At 56.8% G+C, this 20,122-nt stretch overlaps 2 protein-coding genes across 2 annotated transcripts; both read left to right on the top strand.

Moving 5' to 3' along the window:
• Positions 1-1,154: 1,154 nt before the first annotated feature.
• On the top strand, positions 1,155-9,495 carry DHRS11 (dehydrogenase/reductase 11). The gene is made up of 7 exons (XM_065908926.1): positions 1,155-1,552; positions 4,272-4,481; positions 6,863-6,957; positions 7,656-7,785; positions 8,347-8,439; positions 8,660-8,725; positions 8,849-9,495. The coding sequence occupies exons 1-7, from the start codon at positions 1,196-1,198 to the stop codon at positions 8,888-8,890; spliced, it is 993 nt and encodes a 330-aa protein (XP_065764998.1). The 5' UTR covers positions 1,155-1,195; the 3' UTR covers positions 8,891-9,495.
• A 132-nt stretch (positions 9,496-9,627) lies between these two features.
• On the top strand, positions 9,628-18,132 carry MRM1 (mitochondrial rRNA methyltransferase 1). The gene is made up of 5 exons (XM_065908925.1): positions 9,628-10,952; positions 11,154-11,247; positions 14,136-14,268; positions 14,367-14,486; positions 14,952-18,132. The coding sequence occupies exons 1-5, from the start codon at positions 9,973-9,975 to the stop codon at positions 15,122-15,124; spliced, it is 1,500 nt and encodes a 499-aa protein (XP_065764997.1). The 5' UTR covers positions 9,628-9,972; the 3' UTR covers positions 15,125-18,132.
• Positions 18,133-20,122: the final 1,990 nt, after the last annotated feature.

Here is a 20,122-nt window from a genome sequence, read left to right as displayed (position 1 = left end):
CACCTGTTGCAGCGAAGTTTTCTCCTGAGATTCCTAAATTAAGCAAGGGCTGGTTTTGTTTTAATCTTTGCCCGTGGAGCCAAACACAGGAGTGCTTGCTGAGTGAATACACCAGCCACATTCATGGCTTATTCCATTGGTTCAGTGGTGGGATTCCAGCAGAGATGTTTTCTCTTTGAAAGGCTGGCTATATAAAGAATGCAGAAGTGAGGCAGTATTCAGTATTTTGATGGAATATCCTTAGTGGTCAGCAAAGTGACTTCTACTTTGAGTAGAACCAACAACCTAAGGAGAGACAAAGGAGGACACAGTGAAGGCTCTTTCAGAACACATACCCTGGCCTAATACTGTACTGCTTGCCATCCAAGCCAGGCTCCTCATCTGTCTCGGTGTATCCTATAAAATGAGTGTTAATAGGTTCTATCTCATAGGGCTCTTGTGCACATTAATATATTTGAGGTGCTTAAAATATATTTTACTATGCCCGTCACAGTAAGCGCTCAATAAATGTTAGTTATTGCTTTAATATTTCGCATACACCGCGGTATATTTGCTCCAGTGGGAGTAGGGGGGCTTAGCGAAGTTGTAGACTGTAGGTCATTAGAGATACAATCCCATCCACCCCAATACACGTGTACTTGGGAGTGTTTGCATTTTTAACCATGAGTTCTCCAAGGTTAGAAACGCCAAGCGATCAGGCAGGGTTGAAAGCCCGTCCCAAGGTCACCCAGCGTTGACCGCTGAGACGCTCAACCTTCTGTGCTGAACCGTTCCCATCAGCCACCGGCTGGTTGAGGAAGGCGGTAGCGTCACCTTAAGTGCCCCGTAATTTCTCTTCCTGGCCTTTGGGTCAGGATAGGCAAGGCGGACAGAGCAAGAGACGAGTACGCGCGTCCTCAGGCCTGGTGCAAGCCCGCGCCGAGCCTCGTTCTCCAAGGCTAAGAGCTCACAGGAGGGAAGCAAAACTACCTACTCCCGGGACCCTTCCGCCCAGTCCCGCGAGAAGCGGTTTTCTCTGGGCGGGGACAGGGCGAGGCCCGGAAGGGGCGGGGTGGGGCGGGGACCATGCTAGGGCCGGAAGGGGCGGGGCTGTGCGGGAGGGGGCGGGGACCGGGCGAGGGCCGGATGGGGCGGGGCCGTGCCCGCGCGGCAGGGGCGGGGCGGGGCCGCCGGCCCGCATCGTCCTCCAGCCGGGATGTGGCCGATCGCCGAGGAGCGGAGGGTGGAGCAGGGGGCGGAGGCCGGCCAGAGTGGAGGCAGGTCCTGGCGTACCTCTGACGCGGGCAGGTCGACGGCGGGCGCCGCGGGGGTGACAAGAGAGCGGCCGGCCCCCTACGACCTAGGGCGGAGCTCGGCGATCCAAGTCCTCTGCTCCCAGAGCGAGGTGGGCGGGCGACTCGGGACCCTGGCCAGAGCCGGCATGGAGCGGTGGCGTGACCGGCTGGCACTGGTGACGGGAGCCTCGGGGGGCATCGGCGCAGCCGTGGCCCGGGCCCTGGTCCAGCAGGGTCTGAAGGTGGTGGGTTGTGCCCGCACCGTGGGCAACATCGAGGTAAGGCCCTGCTGGGGAGCGAGTGGCTCCGGGTGGCGTCGTTTCCGCCGGGCTTGGGTCCAGGTGGGGGATGGGGAGCGGTCGGAGCCGAGGTGTCACGCTGCCCTCTTGCCCGCCACCCCAGGGCCACTTGCAGCGGGCTCAGGGGCCAGAGAGGTGGACGTCTAGTTGGTGGAGGAGGCTTTTGGATCCCTCAGGGCAGGACTCTATCTTTGCTTTTTAAGGTCTTGTCCGTTAGGGAGCTTTTTTCCTGACAGCCTCAGCTCTAGTATACCAATTCTCTGACTCCCTGGCATCTTTTCTCTTGCTTCCCTACCTGCCTGCTCAGGTTGGCTGAGAAAAGGAGAAGCCAGGGAGAAGGGAAGAAAGCTTTCTGGCCTCAGTGGCTAAGCTGGCTACTGGATTGCTTCCTCTGGTTCCCAGACCTAGCCCACATAGTCAAACAAAGCGAGCAGGAGCTAGAGGACTTGATCCTGCTCATTTTTCACCCAGGACTGAGAGTGGGGTTGGAGTGGGAGTGGAGCTTTTCTGAAGAGGCTCAGCTCCACCTTCCCCTGAAGGTGAGGGTTAACCCCTCCTCGATGGACGTGAGGGACAATTGGGATGTATATATAAAGTAGACCTTTTTTTCAGTTTCACTGTCACAGGTGGGAATGAGCAGGTAAACTAGGGTATTGAACCTGTGCGCTCTGGGGGACAAAGCAATGTGGAACTGAACCCCCTGGTTTGCCTCTTAATGTGGGTTGGGAGCCCCAAGGGTTGTGAGCAATAAGAGCTCAGAGAAAAAGGAAATGAAGTTGGCTGTGTTGGAGCAGGGAGGAAGAAGGATGAGCAGTTTCCATCATAGGAGCACTTTGGATTTACCCCGGGCAGGACCCCCCTCAGGGTTTAGGCTGGTGCTGAGCTTGACCTCCACCCGTGCTCAAAGTCCCCGGGGCAGGGAGAGGGCGAGGAGGCCTTGGGTGGGGCCGAGCAGGAAGGTGTACCGGAGGGAGGCCTGTCCCCTCCCCTGCTGCCGACCAAAGGTACGCTTTATGGCTCCTAGATGGTTCCAAGGTCACCTGGCTATACCTTTGCCCCACACTGCCCCTCCCTTTCTCCTATTCTGAGGTGCTCAGGGCCTGCCTCCACTCCGGAGCCTAGAGGATCAGACCAGGGATTAGGCCACTTGATTCTCTTGATTCTCAAGCCACTCTTGCCTTCTCTTCCGACTCCCACCCCCACCGCAAACCAGCCAGGAAAAGGGTCCCTGAACCCCGAGGAGAGCCCCTGACTGATCACTCGCCACTGCCCCCCCCCCCCCCCAGAAGGACTCCTTTAATGAGGGAGGATGGCTCAGCTGTGAGGGGACTGAGTGGATTTCAGGTCCTTTTTGAGGCTAGATGCGGACAGGTAGGGCAGCGAGAGACAGCGACAGAGACATGTTTTATCAGTCCCTCCACTGTGGCTTTGCCGCAGGGCTTTGAGTCTGGCGGAGGAATGGAGAAGTTGTGTGCCAGGAGAGGGAAGAATTCCAGGCTGTTTTGCCTGCCATCTGCTTTTCTTGATTGGTTGATGGGTTCATTCATTGATACTCAAACAAAATTTGATTTCCGACATCCTACAATGAGAAGCCCTGTTTCCCGAGGGGGTCGTTGAGTAGGTGAAATGTTGAGTAGGTGAAATTGGGGGAAGGGGGACTTCTGAGTCCCAGAGGACTGTACCGCTTAAACTCATGGAAAGCTAAAGCAGAAAAGAATTTCCTAGGTCACCTGACCGAGTCCTTTATTCCCAGCTTGGTTTGGGGGTAGGACGGCGTTCCAGGGCAGGAGACCAAGCTAACCCTCTTCTAGGGCTCCCTGCCCTGGCACCCCTGGCCCACCCACACGTGTCCATCCATAGTCACCTTGAGGAGGCTCAGGTGCCCGGTCACTGGCCTCCAAAGCGACCACAGCTGGTTTTCTTCCTGCTTCTGAATGGCTGCTCACCTCAGCCATCTCTCAGTGGCCTTCCTCTCTCAGGGATCCTTAGTGGCTTGAGGGCCCTGGCAGTGCCCGGGGGATGCCCAGTGTCACCTGCTACCTGACTTGGCTCACAGTCTCCAGAGAAGCTGGGGTGGAGGGTGGTGCCCCGTGGGGCTTCCTGACCGTTTCTATAGGCAGGGCGAGGGGAGACCGGCCATTGAGCTCAACTGAAAAGTGAGAAGTCTGTGTGAGGGTTCTGAGCCAGCTGGCTGCAGCTTGTGGAGGGACAGCCGTCACTTAGATACAAGCCCTCCTGAGAGGGGTTGGGAGAGTGATGGGAGAGAAGCGAATCGAGGTCCTGGTGACTCGGCGCTGGTGGAAGAGACATGGGGTGGAGTGCGGCTATGAGCGGAGCTGTGTTCCTGATGGGAAAGAGTCAGAAAAGAGACATCGCTTCATTCCCGGGATCCCCAGGCCCCTTTTCTGACCCCCCACCTCACCCCAGAGCCCCAGAAACTTCCTTCTTGAACGGAAGACGAATTTATTTGGGAGGTTCCTCCACTGATGATCTCAGCCTCCCCCACCCTCGCTCAGGACTGCTGTCACCTCTGGACTTTGACCCAAGAGGTCAGGCTGTGGGGACGGGCCCAGGTGGCCACCAGAGGCGCGGGCTCTGTGAGCGGTGACAGCGGCGGGAGGTGGGGTCTGAGGGCGTGGGGTGGGTTGTGTGTGGAGTGAGCAGCTCATCCCAGTTAGACCCCTGTTGGGTTTCATAGGAGCTGGCTGCCGAATGTAAGAGTGCAGGCTACCCCGGGACTTTGATCCCCTACAGATGTGACCTGTCGAATGAGGAGGACATCCTCTCCATGTTCTCGGCGGTCCGCTCTCAGCACAGCGGCGTGGACATCTGCATCAACAATGCCGGCCTGGCCCGGCCCGACACCCTGCTCTCAGGCAGCACCAGCGGCTGGAAGGAAATGTTCAACGTAAGGGCGGGGGGCGGGGGTCTGTAGGGGACGCAGGTCACAGGGAGGAAAGCAGGAAGATAGACATCTATGGCCAGGAGGAAAGCAGGAAGTTAGACTTCTAGGGAGAGGAGGCTTCAGGTTTCTGCCTGGGGCACTTTGAGTCTCCCCTGCTTCTCCTCCCCAGAGGGAGAGGGAGTGGAGGCATGGCCAAATCTTTTCCATTCTTCTTTCCTCTGAGCCCCTGGGGGCAGTGCTTATAAGCTGGTTTCCTTCTGTTGGAAGGGAGATTGGTAGGAAAGAAAACTGCCTTCAGTCAGATGTCCCCAGGTGTCAGCTTTGTGCTTGGGACATGGTATTATGGGAAGAAAAGGACCCCAGAGGCAGGAGATGATGAAGATAATGTCTCATTCAGCCCCTCAGAAACCATGTGGCTTCAGGCAGGTGTCACCCTCTCTGAGCGTCTGTCTTCTCACATGTTAATTGGGATGAACTGCACCTAGGCCATCAATGTCTAGGATCACAAATTCCAGTGTCCCCTGAGGCCAGGTAGGAACCCAGAGTGGGTGGGTCACACGGGGAAGCACTTGGCCGTGGAGGGGGCCCCTGCTGCATTCCGAGCAAGCACAGGCCGGCGTGGCCAGATAGTGTGACTTCTCTGAGAGCAGCGGGGGGCATCGATTTCCATGGAGACCCCCACCCACCCCATTCACCAAAACCTCAGCTCCAGGAATGCAAGGACTTTTGTCTATTTTATTCTGTCATAGCCTCAGCCTGCAGGCACTCCATAGATATTTTTTGAATGAATGAAACAGATTGGAATACAGATTGAATGAAACTGAATACAGATTGGAAATTAATTTTAGAATGTTTTAAAACCACATGTAGACCAAGCACAGCCTTCAGGGCATGAGTTTTCAACCTCTAGATTGTAATATGGGGCAGTACCTTCAGGGTATGAAACTAATTCTGAGAAGTGGAAAGCAGGTATGGAATGTTTCTATCTCCCCCCAAGAGCTTTTCATACGTGCTCACAATAGCACCTGAGAGGTGCTTGGGCCCAGAAATGAGCAATGAGCGTTGAAACATTGAACAGGGATATGCAGCCCTGCCCGTGCTCTCAGAGAACCTTCTGGGAGATCCAAGTTGTGGACCTCACCTGCAGTCAGGGCGTCTCTAAACCTAGACCTCAGCTTGCCCGACTGTAGAGCGAGGCACGTATATGAAATCCCTAAGACCCTTTTCAGCTGGAACATTATGTCATTCTCTTAGGATTGTCTTATGAGGCATCTCCAAAGAGAACCACGTCAGTGATCACAGAGGGAACCTTTGACCCCCAGATCTAGGAGATTCGCTCCCCTGGCCCGAGGCAATCTGTTTCTCCTCCTTCATCCCTCTGTCCCCAGAAGCTGAGTTCTCTGCCCCACAAACCCACATTGTTACGAGGACCAAAAGCAGGGCTGGAAACTGCCTGTGTCCTGCGGTGAACGCCGGGCCAGCTTCACACCGGGAGTGTTCTGTCCCAATGCCTGGCGCTGACACCTGATAAAGAGAAACATCTGACCTCCCAGCTGGTCTCCTCTCTTCCCCGGAGGAGAGAGTGAAGGCCCGCTGAAAGTTTTATCTCTGCTTGTCCTCCTGGGCGAGCCTAAGCGGTGGGGCTGGGCGGGCGCTTTAGAGCAGAGACGCTTCCGTCGGGCGTGTGTTCCCCGCAGGCTGGGGTCTGGGGGTCACCTCTGCCTGAGGAGCAGGAGTGGGCGGGGTCCACGGAAGGCAGGAAGCCTTCATGCCCTTGGGAGGCCCCTTGCCACGCAGTGACACGTGACCGCACCCCCAGTCTTGTAAATGGGATGGAGGTTGGAGGACGGCATGGAAGGACGGAGGGCCAGCCTTCTCTTGTCCACTCTAGTCTAGAGGGAGGGACGGGAAAGGCATAGAGAGCAGCGGGGTGAAAGGCTGAGTGCGGTCCTGAGGAGAGAGATTTTTAAAGGAAGGATTTTAGGCTGTTTCGGAGCGAGGAGAGCCAGTGACTCTGTCCCAGAGAAGAGCAGGGCATTTGGGGAAGAAAAGGGGGTGAATTCCCTGAGGCAGAGGAGACAGCCAAGACAGGGAGCGCTCCTGGGTCCTGGGTGGGTTCTGGGGGGGCGGTGGTGTCTGTTCCTGAATACACCTAAAGAACTTGAGGGCATCACCCAGCGAGGGGAGCCGCCTCTGCTGTCCGCTGGGGCTGGTGGCTGGACGGGGAGGGCACGTGAGGCCTGCGGCCCTGGCCTGTCCTTGGTCTCGGGTAGGACCCGGCCCCTGTTTGGGGTGCCCCCCACCCCGGGGTGCTCTGGGCTCCATCACCTGCTCAGACGGGCCCAAAGATGCAGATGCGCATTGCCCCCCACCCCGGCCCGCAGGTGAACGTGCTGGCCCTCAGCATCTGCACGCGGGAAGCCTTCCAGTCCATGAGGGAGCGGAAGGTGGATGACGGACACATCATCAACATCAACAGGTGAGGCGGCGGGGGCTGGGGCTCAGGCCGCCCCCCACCCTCCCAGCGGAGTGACCTGCCGCGGCTCTTTGACCTCTTTGGACCTCAGTGTCCCCGGGGTGGTAGAATAGGGATTTCACCCCCAGTTAACACCCAGATGGCACAACTGGGGCAGCAGGGAAGAATGTTGTGGTTGTTTAGTTGCTCAGTCGTGTCTGACTCTTTGCGACCCCGTGGACTATAGCCCGCCAGGCTCCTCTGTCCATGGGATTCTCCAGGCAAGAAAACTGGAGTGGGCTGCCATGCCCTCCTCCAGCGGGGGAAGAAGAGTAGGTGCAAACGCCAGCCCCTCGTTGGCTGGAAGGGGTAGCTCGGCCCCTTGGCGGCTGAGGCCTGGGGCCCTCCCGGGACCGGGGTTCTCCGATCCTCGGCCGCAGTTGGAACCTCACCCTGTGACTCAGGGTCTACAGTCTGTCACGGGGGCGCCCGCGGAGACACGGCCTCCGTGCCCTAGACCCTCGTGAGGACCCTCTCACCCACACGGGTGAAAGGCAGAGCGCTTTGACCGCCTGCGTGGACTGAAGAGGGAATCCCGGGGTCCACGGAGGGAGGCCTTGAGGGGGGGGGCCCGGAGGAGCCATTGATGTGGACGAGCTGGATGCGCGGTGGGGCAGCGGCCTGGCGTCACGCCCTCCTTCCCCTTCCCTCCCTCCGCTCAGCATGAGTGGCCACCGGGTGCCACCCCCGGCCGAGACCCATTTCTACAGCGCTACCAAGTACGCCGTCACCGCGCTGACGGAGGGGCTGAGGCAAGAGCTCCGGGAGGCCCAGAGCCACATCCGAGCCACGGTGAGGGGCGCCCTGACCCCGGCCCCTCCCCGCCGCACACACTCGCGGCCCGGTGCGCCGCTGAGAGCCCGGCGTCCGTCCTGGGCACAGTCCCCACGTGTCTCTGCCTTTGAGGCGGGAGAGGGGCTGATTTGATCCTAGGAGGAGTGGCCGGGGTGGAGGGGCGAGGCTGAGGGAGCACAAGGGACCGTGGGAGGCCATGGCCGGAAAGCAGGACTGGGGCTCTCCCCGGGAGGCTGCCCGAGCTTGGGTGGCTTGCTCAGCCTCAGTCTTCCCAGCTGTAAAATGGAGGTGAGAACACCTAGCAGGTTATGAGGGTTTAAGGGAAGCCACTTTGTAAAGCTGACCTGGCTTTTAGTAACGGCTCTGTAGCTGGTAGGAATCATTCTGATGACCCCCCAATGGCAGCTTTGGAGGGCGGAGGTGGCCGCTGGACCTCGGGCGGCCGTCCCTGTGAGGCTGGGGCCCTGTGGCCTCCGTCCTTTCCCTCCCAGCCCCCCGCCCCGGGCCTGACCTCTGGCCTGGGCTCAGCTCCTGAGCAGGCCGTGTCTGTTGGCACAGTGCATTTCTCCAGGAGTGGTGGAGACACAGTTCGCCTTCAAACTCCACGACAAGGACCCCGAGAAGGCAGCCGCCACCTATGAACACATGAAGGTGGGGCCCAGTGAAGCCACCCACTGCCTAAATGAAGGCAGAGGAGCCCTGGCCTTCAGACCTTGCCCTTCCAGCCAGCCCGTCGCGTCTCCTGGAGGGTGGGGTGGGGGAACATGGATGCTGGAGAGGACCTCCCTGGTGGGGGGAGGACCTCCCTGGTGGGGGGAGGACCTTGGATCCATTCTGTCCTCACCTCACCCCTTTCCCCCGGTGCTCCCAGTGTCTCAAACCTGAGGACGTGGCCGAGGCCGTCATCTACGTCCTCAGCATGCCCCCACATGTCCAGGTGAGTCTGGCCTTGGCTGTCTGTCCCCTGGAGGAGCCCAGCCAGCCCAGCGGCGGAGAGTGGGGAGGCCTTAAGAGGGTGGGGAGAGCGTGCCCGTTTCCTCAAGCCTTGTGCCTTCTGCAGATCGGAGACATCCAGATGAGGCCCACGGAGCAAGTGACCTAGTGCACTGTGGGGAGCTCCTCCCCGCACCCCCTCACAGCTGGGCAACTGCCCCTGGACTGGGGGTGTTGATTTCTGAACCCCTGGATTCCACTTCCTTTCCCCACCCCCACCAGGGGCTAGAAAACTTGAGGTTTTTATATGTCAACTTGTTTCCACCATGAATGGGTGGGGGGAGAGGAGGTGGTGTCCCCTGATTGTTTTTCCTGCTCCTTCTTTCTTGGTCCCCTTCTTGGGCTCCCTGGCCTTTGTCTGCTGCCCTTGCCTTCTTCCCTTTGGCCTGGGGAAGGGACTGTGGCCAAAAGTGGGGCTTTCTCCTATCTTCCTGAACCCCCACTTAACACCATCCGTTGAGGATGAGGCGGCGGAGGGAAGCCCTCACCTTCCATCTGAATGCTCATCAGGGCTCCAGGCTTCCTTCTCCCTCCCCCACCGCCCCTTCTTTGCCCCATCTCAGTTCTCCAGCCCCACTGCGGCTTCTACACCCCTGGTGGGGTCCTCACTCCACTCTGACTATGGCAGCAGAATACCAGGGCCTGCCTCCCAAGTGGGTTTCACTGTGATCTTTAAAAAAAGAAAAATTGCATTAAAAAATCTTGGCTGCAGAAGTGTCTTTCAGTTCTTCCCCCTTCCTGTGATGAGGAATGATTGTGTCTCAGAGTTTCTTGCCCGAGAGCGGGAAGGTGGGTGGATTGGGGGCATCCTTCCTGGAGTGTGAATTACCTTTTGGGTTGGGTCTGGAAAATGGGTAGGAATTTCCGGCCAGAAAAATAGGACAGCAGGGCGCGCCAGGCAGAGAGGCCGCGAAGAGCATGCAGTGCTGGAATAGCACAGAACTTGGTGCAGGATTGACGGTGAGGCTGAAAAGGTAGCTCCTGCCTGGATCCCGGGGTCGGGGGCGGGGTCTGATTCCTGAGCAAGGAGTCTGGCCCTTAAGCTGTGGGGCCAAGGGTATCAGCTGGTTTGTCAGTAGGCCAGAGCTGTCACTTAGAGAATCAGGGCCATGGGATCAGAAGTCATCGGTGGGGTTTCTGCTGACCGGTGCTAAAGTTTGACAGGCAGTGGAGGTGTCGCGGAGAGGTTGGATGCAGAAGCAGCTCCGGAGGAATACTGCCAGCACCCGGTGGCGGAGGGTATCACCACGCCCAGCCAGGTTGGAGAGGAGACCCAACACATCGCCTTTAAGTGTCCTTTGCTGGCGCCGGGGTGAAAGATCCTCCAGCTTTCCGGGGCCTTGGAGGGTGCACGACGCCGCCCGGCCCGCCGTCGGGTCAGTTCAGCGGCTAGCACCCCCTCGCCCCGGCGCCTCGGCGGTGGATGGTGGTCGCTCCGCCTGCCCTGAAGGGGGCGCTGTAGAGACGCCTGGCTGCCGCACATGCGCCTTGCGGCTCCCGGGCGGGGGCGGGGCGTCCGGACGCGGAAGCGGAGCGGCTCACGTGGGGGACTGCGCCGGCGGGAGTGCCCCTGGGAACGCAGCCCGGGCATCGACCATGGCGCTGCCTCCGGCCGCCGGGGCCGCGACCTGGCGCTGCTGCGGCCACCTCCTCACGCGTCCTTTCTCCCAAGCGACGCGGCGCGGGGCGCGGCCAGGCGGGGAGGAGCTCGGCCGCCTGCCCCTGGATGACCTGGGGTCGGTGCCGCGGCCGGCCGGGGGCCTGGAGCTCCTGTTTGGCCTGTCCCCGTGCCTCCTGGCGTTGCGGGCCGCCCGCCGCCGCGTCGCCCGGCTCCTAATCCAGGCCGGCAGGTCCGGGCTGGAGGGGCAGCGGGCTGAGCTGCTGCGCGCGGCCGAGGCGCGGACCATCCCGGTGTTGCGGCCCCGGCGGCGGGAGCTGGACGTCCTGTGCCGCCACCAGGTTCACCAGGGCGTCTGCATGGAAGTGAGCCCCCTGCGGCCCCGGCCCTGGGCCGAGGCCGAGGCCGAGGCCGAGAAGGCCCGACCAGGAGACGACCCCCAGCAGCTGTGGCTCGTCCTCGAGGGGCTGCAGGATCCCCGGAATCTTGGGGCCGTGCTGCGCTCCGCTTACTTCCTCGGAGTGGATAAGGTCATCACCAGCCGGAGAAACAGGCACGGACGCCCCTTATTCCCCGTGCGTCCCCATCTGGAGGCACAGCCGAGTTCCTAAGCACCTTGACCCTTGGGTGGTCCCTCAACCAGGCCTCCCCGACGCCAGAATTCTTACCCCCTAACCCGTGGGGTATGGGGGAGGGCACAGCACCGGGCCTGAGGTTACCCGTCTTCATATGCTGGCATGGGGAAACATTGCAGCTGCCCGCTCACTCCAGTAGTCAGCAAGGCCAGCGCCGGGGCTATGGAGGTGATGGACGTGTTCTCCACTGATGACCTGGCCGGTTTTTTACAGGTAATGGCGAGGGGGAAGCGGGGGTGTGTCAGTAATGGAGAAGAAATGAGCCAAGTTCAGTCTCTCCAAGGGCCTCCCGGTCAGCAGCTGAGGGAGGAGAGGGAGGGGGTGGGGGGCGTGTTGGTATCGCTTCCTTGTTTGTTTAATCACTAAGTCGTGACCACTCTGCGACCTCACGGACTGCAGCACGCCAGGCTTCCCTGTCCAAAGTATTGTGGCCATTGGAGCTTCAGCATTAGTCCTTCCAGTGAATATTTAGGATTGATTTCCTTTGGGATGGACTGGTTTGATCTCCTTGCAGTCCAAGGGACTCTCAAGAGTCTTCTCCAGCCCCACAATTTGAAGGCATTAAGTTTTCGGAGCTCAGCCTTCTTTATGGTCCAACTCTCGCATCCATACATGACTACTGGAAAAACTGTAGCTTTGGCTATATGGACCTTTGTAAGCAAAGTGATGTCTCTGCTTTTTAATACGCTGTCTAGGTTGGTCATAGCTTTTCTTTCAAGGAGCAAGCATCTTTTAATTTCATAGTTAAAGTCAGCATTTGCAGTGATTTTGGAGCCTCCAAAATAAAACCTGTCACTGTTTCCACTACCCTTCTATTTGTTATGCTGTAATGAGACCAGATGCCATGATCTTCGTTTTTTGAATGTTGAGTCTTAAGCCAGCTTTTTCACTCTTTCATCCTCCTCAAGAAGCTCTTTAGTTCCTCTTAGTTTCTGCCATTAGAGTGGTATCATCTGCATATCTGAGGTTGATGATATTTCTCCTGGCAATCTTGATTGCAGCCTGTGATTCATCCAGCCATGTAAATCGCTTTGAGAAGAGAAGGATCTGGAGTTTTAAAAAGCGTACCTGGAGCAGAACCTGACGTTGCGGACTTTGACTGCACTCCTTTGAGAGGCACACCTGTTGCTCCTCATGCAGGTTTACTCAGTGCTTCACTGGCTAGGGGCTTCCTGAGAGCTCAGTTGGTACAGAATCTGCCTGCAATGCAGGAGACCTTGGTTCGATTCCTGGGTCGGGAAGATCCGCTGAAGAAGGGATAGGCTACCCATTCCAGTATTCTGTCCTGGAGAATTCCATGGACTGTAGGTCCATGGAGTCACAGAGTCAACAAGACTGAGTGACTTTCAGTTCACTGCCTAGTAAGTAAAATGTTGGTTGCTCAGTATGTCCAACTCTTTGGTACCCCATGGACTGTAGCCTGCCAGGCTCCTCTGTCCATGGAATTCTTCAGGCAAGAATAATGGAGTGGGTAGCCATTTCCTTCTCCAGGGGATCTTCTCAACCCAGGGGATCAAACCCAGGTCTCCTGCATTGCAGGCAGGTTCTTTACCATCTGAGCTGCCAGGGAAGCCCATCTAGTAAGTAGGTCTTCAGTAAATGTTCACTCTTGAGAAACCACTGGTTCCTGCTTCCTCCTGTAGGGAAGCAGTTTGAAAGGCTCTTTGGACAAGGACTAGTCTATCCTTTTCCCCTGGTCCCTCCCACACACGAAGAAACAAAGAAACAAAAGAAACCCCCCAAACCACTACCACCAGCAACATCATCACCACCACCAAAAAAACCCGATTTGATGTTTAGGAAGGAAGGGGCTGGTGCTGCCTCTGCTAAGTCGCTTCAGTCCTGTCGGCTCTGCGCGACCTTAGCAAAACGCCTGGTCCATCAGCATGTCTCCAGCTGTGCTTCCCTTGCTGGACACAAGGGGGCAGTATTGCCCCGTATTTAGCAGTTTCCCTGACCATCCCCCAGGGCCCCAGTCCTTGGGTCCATTTTCGGTACATACTCATTTGTTTGTCACATGCAATCTGATGGTTTTAAATTGCCGTTTAGATTCGAATGCCTCCCAAATATATATCCTTCTGGATTTTGCTCCTGAACCTCAGATTCACATATCTAGTTGCCTACTCAGCAGCTCTTTTTTCTGTCTAATGGGCATTTCAAACAAGACTTCCAAATGTTCCTGTTCCTTTTGCAGATTTAGCCAGCTCACTTGATGGCAGCTCCCCCTGCCTTCAGTTGTTTAGGCCTTGGCATCCTCCTTGGTTCTTCCTGCTCTCTCTCCCCACATCCCACCTGTCTCACAAGGATGTGATTGTCCGGTCCTGCACATGCAACTGACGACAGAGGTACAGGTAGTTCAGGTTTGCCCCAGAGATTAGAAAAGGATTTAAAATAAACAGATATTGTTAAGGCACCTCCTTTCATTTTTACCTTGACCTTATTTCCACATTCTGACCATTTCTGACCATCTCCACTGTTACCACTGCGGTCCAAGCCACCAGCATCTCTGCCTGTGTCACTGCAGAAACCTAACTGGTCTGCTTGTTTCTGCTCTCAACGTAGAGTGATTCTGTAGAGACGTTAAGTCAGACCATGTTACAGCTTCTTCACCCAAAACCCTTCAAAGGCTTTGCCTCTCTCAGAGTGAAAGCCAAAGGCCTTCCAGTTGCCTTTGAGGTCCTACCTCCCGTGGCCTCTTTTTTCCTTTCCTGTCTCAGCGGCTCCCTTCCCACTGGCCACTTGGCTGTTCGCTGTTCATCACACTTGCCTGGTAAGCACCCACCTCTTGGCCTTTGCCCTTACTGATCTCTGCCTAGAGTATCTCCTCCCCCAGGTATCTATGTGATGCTCCCTCCCCTCACCTCCCGCAGGTCTACACTTCAGTGAGGCTTCCCTGATCACCCTACTGTGAGGCTGGGGTTTGGGCCTGTTTGGGTCATGGCATTATCCCCAGTGCCGAGCACAGAGCCTGTCCACTCTAGGTGCTTAATAACTACTGACTGAATCCAGCTGCTCAACGAGGGAATGACTAGATGGGCAAGGCTGGGCTCCTCCCGGCCAGTGCTCCGCTGAAGGACTGATTTCTCCTCCTCCCCTTTCAGGCCAGAGCCCGGCAGGGCTGGCTCGTGGCTGGCACGGTGGGCTGCCCGGGGCCTGAGATCACCCCGTCCTCCAAGATCCCCATCACTCACTGCTTGGAGTTCTTATGGGACCGGCCTACCCTCCTCGTGCTGGGTAGGTAGATGTCCCTGCTCTTTGCCGAGATTCAAGCTTCCTGAGTGCCTTCCTGCCCAGCTGGGGCTTCTGTAACCCTCTGGCCCTCTGCTCTGCAGGGAACGAGGGCTCTGGTCTTTCCCGGGAAGTGCAGGCTTCCTGCCAGCTTCTCCTCACCATCCTGCCCGGCCGGCAGCTGCCTCCTGGACTCGAGTCCTTAAACGTCTCTGTGGCCGCAGGTGAGTTTCCTCTCCCCTTCCTTCTCTCCCTCTGATCACACATATATAGCTGCTTCAATTCACCCTAGATACCTTTCTCAATTTTTCTGTGTCTGAATTGCTTATATGTGCCAAATGAGGAAAATGTCTACACCTTTTAAAAAATTAATTACTTTTGACTGCTCTGGGTCATCATTGCTGCCCAAGGGCTTTCTCTAGTTAAGGTGAGCAGGGGTCACTCTCTAGTTGCAGGCTTCTCATTGTAGTGGCTTCTCGTTTGTGCGGGTGGTGCATGGGCTTCGTTGCCTTGCAGAGCATGTGGAATCTTCCCATGGGCTCCCAGGGATGGAACCCATGTCCCCTGAATTGGCAGGCAGGTTCTTAACCACTGGACCACCAGGGAAGTCCCCTACAGCCTCTTGAGGATGAAGTGAGGAAGGGCCTGGCCCATGGTCCCTCCTCTTTTCCATCTGTCTGTCTGTGCAGGAATCCTTCTTCACTCCATTTGCAGCCAGAGGAAGGGGTTCCCAGTGGAAGGGAGGAGAGAGCAACTTCCCCAAGACCCCCAGGACCCCTCGGCCGCATCTGAAGCAGCCAGCGTGGCTCAGCACCCAGGACCGTCCTCAGGATCACAAGAGAAGAGACAAGACGGAGGCTAACCGGGACTGTCCACAGTGTCTGCCGGGGAGCCTCCGCACCCACACCCTCAAATGTGCTGGAGTCTCTTGTCTTCTTATGAGTGTGCATCAGGCCTCTGTTTATAAACTGCTGTCCTAGGGAGCCAGGAACTTTGTGGTAGAGACCACAGGAAGTTCAGTTCCCCATTTTTTTGGATTTGCGGTTGGAGAGGGCAGCCTGTTCATTTTTACGCTGCGCTGGGATGGAGGGTCTCTTTCTTCCCAGGTCCCGCCTGGAAGTGAGGGGGTGTTTTGGACGTCAGAAAGGAATCAAGCAGCCCCATCCAGGGTCCTCTTCCTCTTGGACGGGTGTGAGAAGGCAGAGGGAAGCCCGGGGCACCCCTGTGAGCCAGATAGGTGCAAATCCAGGCTCAAACCCTGTGAGCACACGGCTTCATCTTTCTGTGTTGCATGGCCCTCCTCTGCGCCTCTCCCCCAGGGCTGTTGTGAGGATCCAGTAAAACATCACTTGATATCCCGCAGGCACCCCTTCCTTCTGGTTCCTCCACTAGGTGGCAGCCTTGCTCTTTGGTCCACAGTCTCTTTGGGAAGCTTTCGCAGCCACACGGGGCGGTTCCTGGCTGTGACCCACCCCAGAGAGGCAGGGGAAAGATTAGCAAATACCTACCAACTCACTGGCCCTCCAGTACCTGCCATGGGTGAGTCACCAGTTAGTCAGCCTCCATGGAAGGACCTGCCGAACCAGAGTTCTGGCCTTTGATTCTGGGAGGTGGTGAGGACCTTGCAGATCTGCCATTTATTGTACAACCCAGACAGATTCGGTCCTCCTCTCCCAGGCTCCCGTGAGTGGAGCAGAGGCCACTAGGATAAGTAGCTTAGAGCAGTCTTGGCTGCTCACTGGAACCACGTGGCAAGCTTTGAAAAGCAGCTGACACCCCTCTCAGCCTGATGGAATTGGTCAGGGTGCGACATGAACATCCAATTTTTTTAAAGGACTTTATTTTCTTTTTTGGCCGTGCTGGGTCTTTGCTGCTCGGGCTCCCTAGTTGTGGAGAGCAGGGGCGACTCTAGCTGCGCTGCATGGGCTTCAGTAGTTGTACAAAGGCCCAGTGGCTGCAGCTCCCGGCTCTGAGCACAGGCTCAGTGGTTGCGATGAATGGACTTAGTTGCCCCACGGCATGTGGGATCTTCCCGGATCAGGGATCGAACCCTCGTCCCTGCATTGGCAGGTGGACTCTTTACTGCTGAGGCACCAGGGAAATTCCGAATATCGACTATTTAAAGCTCCCGCAGATGGGTCTCAGCTCAGGCCAGGAACTGTTAGGTTTCTACTGATGTTCTGGGCTGGGTAACTTGTGAAGGCCTGTCCTGTACATTGTAGGGTGTTGAGCAGCATCTCTGGCCTCTGCCCACAAAGTGACAGTAAGCACCCTCTCTCCCCTGAGTTGTGACAACCGAAAACGTCCCCAGGGGGATGGAATTAGCCCTTGGGCTGCGCTGCTTGGGAGCGCGGGTCTGGGGGATGGCCACCCGAGGCGCAGGTCCTGATGCTGTGACCTCAGCCAGTTCCTCAGCCTCCTGCTCGTCAATGGGCGGGGGTAGTCCTGCCTCCCTGGGTGGCGGGGAGGGGAGATGGGGGAGAGGAACTCGGGGCCTTACAGGTTGTAGGTGCTTGGTAAGTAGCGCTGCCCTGTTCTCTGTGGGATGGACTCATCTTGGATTCTAATGGTGATGCCAGTTTAGAAAGACACTGAACTTACTTTTAAAAAGGCCAAAGATGGGACTTCCCTGGCGGTCCAGTGCTTAAGACTCTGTGCTCCCAAGGCAGAGGGCCTGGGTTTGATCCCCAGTCCCGGATCTAGATCCCACGCTCCACGCCTAAAGATCCCACGTGCTGAAGCTAAGACCTGATGCAGCCAAATTTTTTTTTTTAAGTAGTATAATTCCAGCTGATTTGGGTTGTTGTACGGCAGAAAACAACACGACATTGTGAAGCAGTTTTCCTCCAGTTAAAAAGTGAAAGTGAAGTCGCTCAGTCGTGCCCGACTCTGCGACCCCACGAACTTTAGCCCGCCAGGCTCTTCCATCCATGGGGTTTTCCAGGCAAGGATACTGGAGTGGGTTGCCGTTTCCTGCTCCAGGGGATTTTCCCGACCCAGGGATTTAACCCGGGTCTCTGCATTGCAGGCAGACTATCATCTGAGCTACCAGGGAATCCCTCCAATTAAAAAGTAAATTATAAATAAAAGGGACAAAGGTGGCTTTAAAGTCAGAGCTTTTCCTCTCAAAAAGGAGGAGGAACCCCTCCTTCATACACTCCATAGATCTCCACCACACGGGTTTCCCCCTGAGCGCTGTCCCTGACTGCCACACAGATGTGACCTCCATCCTCTCAGGTGTACAATACCACCTCCCATATCACCTCTGCTCTCTCGACGAACAGGCCAGTGTGTTTTTGTTTTTCTTATTTTTTTTCCGGCTGCACCACAAGGTAAGTGAGATCTTCGTTCCCCGACCAGGGATCAAGCCCGTGCCCGCTGTAGTGGAAGCGCTGAGTCTTAACCTCTGCCCACCAGGGTGGTCGCCCTCCGTGGTTTTTGCCTGAGGCTATGCCTTAGCATCCTGGGGTCAGGGAATGGGAGGGTCACTTGAATAGTCCAGTTGTGCAGAGGTACCAGGCTGACTGAGTCAGCATCTCTTGGGAAGAAGCCAGACACCAGCATTTTTTTTAAGAACTATCCAGCTGATGGCCAGTATACTGCCAGTTGGAGAATCACTGGCTGTCAAACTATGGCATATGTCCAACTGCTTCCATACCGTTCATACCCGTGATTTTGAGTGCATATCTGAAAGTTTGGGCCAACAAGCTTTTACCTGTCCCCAAGGTTCTTCAGAAGATGCTGGATCCAGCCCTGACTCTGGCATCCTCCTTGGGCGGTGTCTCGGTCTCCTCATCTGTACGATGGGGATAATGCCATCTACACCGGCTCCAGCTACCCTCTCCCCAACAGGGAAGTTGTAACGATTAAAAAGTGTTGTGTAAACTACAGGACTGTGTGCCCAGGACTGGCACATCATAATTCAAACCTGGATGTGAGGGTTCAGGTCAATGTGTCAACCCGAGTGGGCCACAGGGCGCCCAGATCCTTGGTCAGACGTTATCCTGGGTGGTTCTGTGAGGGTATTTTTGGGTGAGATTAGCATTGCTGGGCTGAGTAAAGCAGATGGCACTCCCCTGTGTGGTGGGCCTTGTCCAGTCCGTTGAGGACCCCAGTAGAACAGAAAGGCTGACCCTTCCCCAAGTGAGAATATTTTGTCTGCCTTTTGGAAGTGAAACATGGCCCCTTCCTAGGTCTCAGGCCTGCTGGCCCTTAGATGGTTACTACGTCAGCAGCTCTCCTGGGTTTCCAGCCCTACCCTGCAGAACCTGGGGCTTATCAGCCTCTAATCACATGACCCAACTCCTTATAGCATATATAGTGTGTGGGTATGCATATGTGTGTGTGTGCACAAGCATCCATGCATGCATGCTTGGTCATGTCTAACTCTTTGCAGCCCCATGGACTTAGCCCTCCAGGCTCCTCTGTCCATGGGATTTTTCAGGCAAGGATACTGGAGTGAGTAGTCATTTCCTTCTCCAGGGGGTCTTCCTCACCCAGAGATCAAACCTGCATCTTGTATCTCCTGCACTGGCAGATTCTTTACCACTGTACCCCTGGGAAGTCAAATATATATATGGGGGGCGAGGGTTCTGTTTCTCTGGAGATCCCAGACTAATCGATCTGGTGGAAACAGGCTGAGGTGCCCTGGTGCTCCCCCACCCCCGCCATACTGGGGTACAGAATTGAGCTGTGCTCTCCAGAACTAAAGCTAGCACGGAGCCTAGAAGTAGGGGTGGGTGTTCTTGGGGTCCAGAGCCCTCTGCTGCCCACCGACCCCTCTGTGGTGTCCAGACCCCTCTCTAACCTTGGACCTGCTGTCCATCAGCTTTCTGAGTCCCGGGGTCTGGGTCACCTCCAGGGCCACTCCCGGGGAAACAGCCAGGCCCAGGTGGCTCCTTCCTGCTTCTTCCCCCCAGGCAGCAGACTGGCTGTCCTCGGGAAGACAGGTTCACTTGAACCAGAGGGAATTGCGGCTGTAATTACCTGCCTAGGACATGCAGATACGTGGTAGTGTCTTGCAACCCAGACACTCTCCAAATGAAGAAAATGCACCCGAGGCCGAGGATGAGGCCTGCTTCTCTGCGCGTGACCTCAGGTGCCAGGTACATGGAGGCTGCTCAGCTCAGCTGGTGTGGTTAAGCCCCGGGAGCTGGGGCGGCTGTGGCCGTGGGTAGGAAGGGCAGCAGGGTCAGGGTGCGGCCAGAGGAGAGCGCGGCGGTGGCTGAGGCCAGACCTTGGCTGGTAAGCGGTGTGCGCTGTGAGTTCCAGCTCTGACACTTGGTGGTCATGCCAAGCCTTGGCTTTCCTCGTCTGTGAGTAGGCACAGCAAGTGTCCACGTGGGGGGATTGTGCCCGTAAAGCCCCCAGCCCTGTGTCCTCGGACTTCGAGATGCTCTCTCAGCCGACATGGGGGGCCAACCTAGATGTCAGGACATGGCCCTGCCCTCCCACCGCCCTGGCCTCAATTTCCTCAGAGGCTCTAGGACCCCTTTTAGCCGCGACACACAATGGTTTACCAGGGAGAACAGAGGGAGCTGGGAGAGGCGGGGCTGAAATGACATTCCTAGGAGGTTGGGGTTCCCAGAGCACCCTGCCCCCTCCAGGGCTGGCATCTTTTTATTTTTTTTCCCTGCAGAAGGCTAAATTGCCAGTTCCCTCCCCCAGGCTGGGATCCTCAACTAGAGCCCCCCTACTACAGGGAGGGCGGGCGCCAGGGAGCCCCACAGTTTGTAAATGTAATCAACCCTGAGGTCTCTGACCTCCACAGGTACAATTAGCATGCCCATCTGCTAATCCCTGATTAATGATGTTTACAAACACAGGACCCTGCTCTCAGCCGCTCAGCGCCCCACTCCGG

Source organism: Muntiacus reevesi, chromosome 18 (assembly GCF_963930625.1).
Source record: "Muntiacus reevesi chromosome 18, mMunRee1.1, whole genome shotgun sequence".
NCBI lineage: Eukaryota > Metazoa > Chordata > Mammalia > Artiodactyla > Cervidae > Muntiacus > Muntiacus reevesi.
Note: the sequence above shows the minus strand (reverse complement) of the source record. Positions and strands in the feature narration are given on the sequence as shown.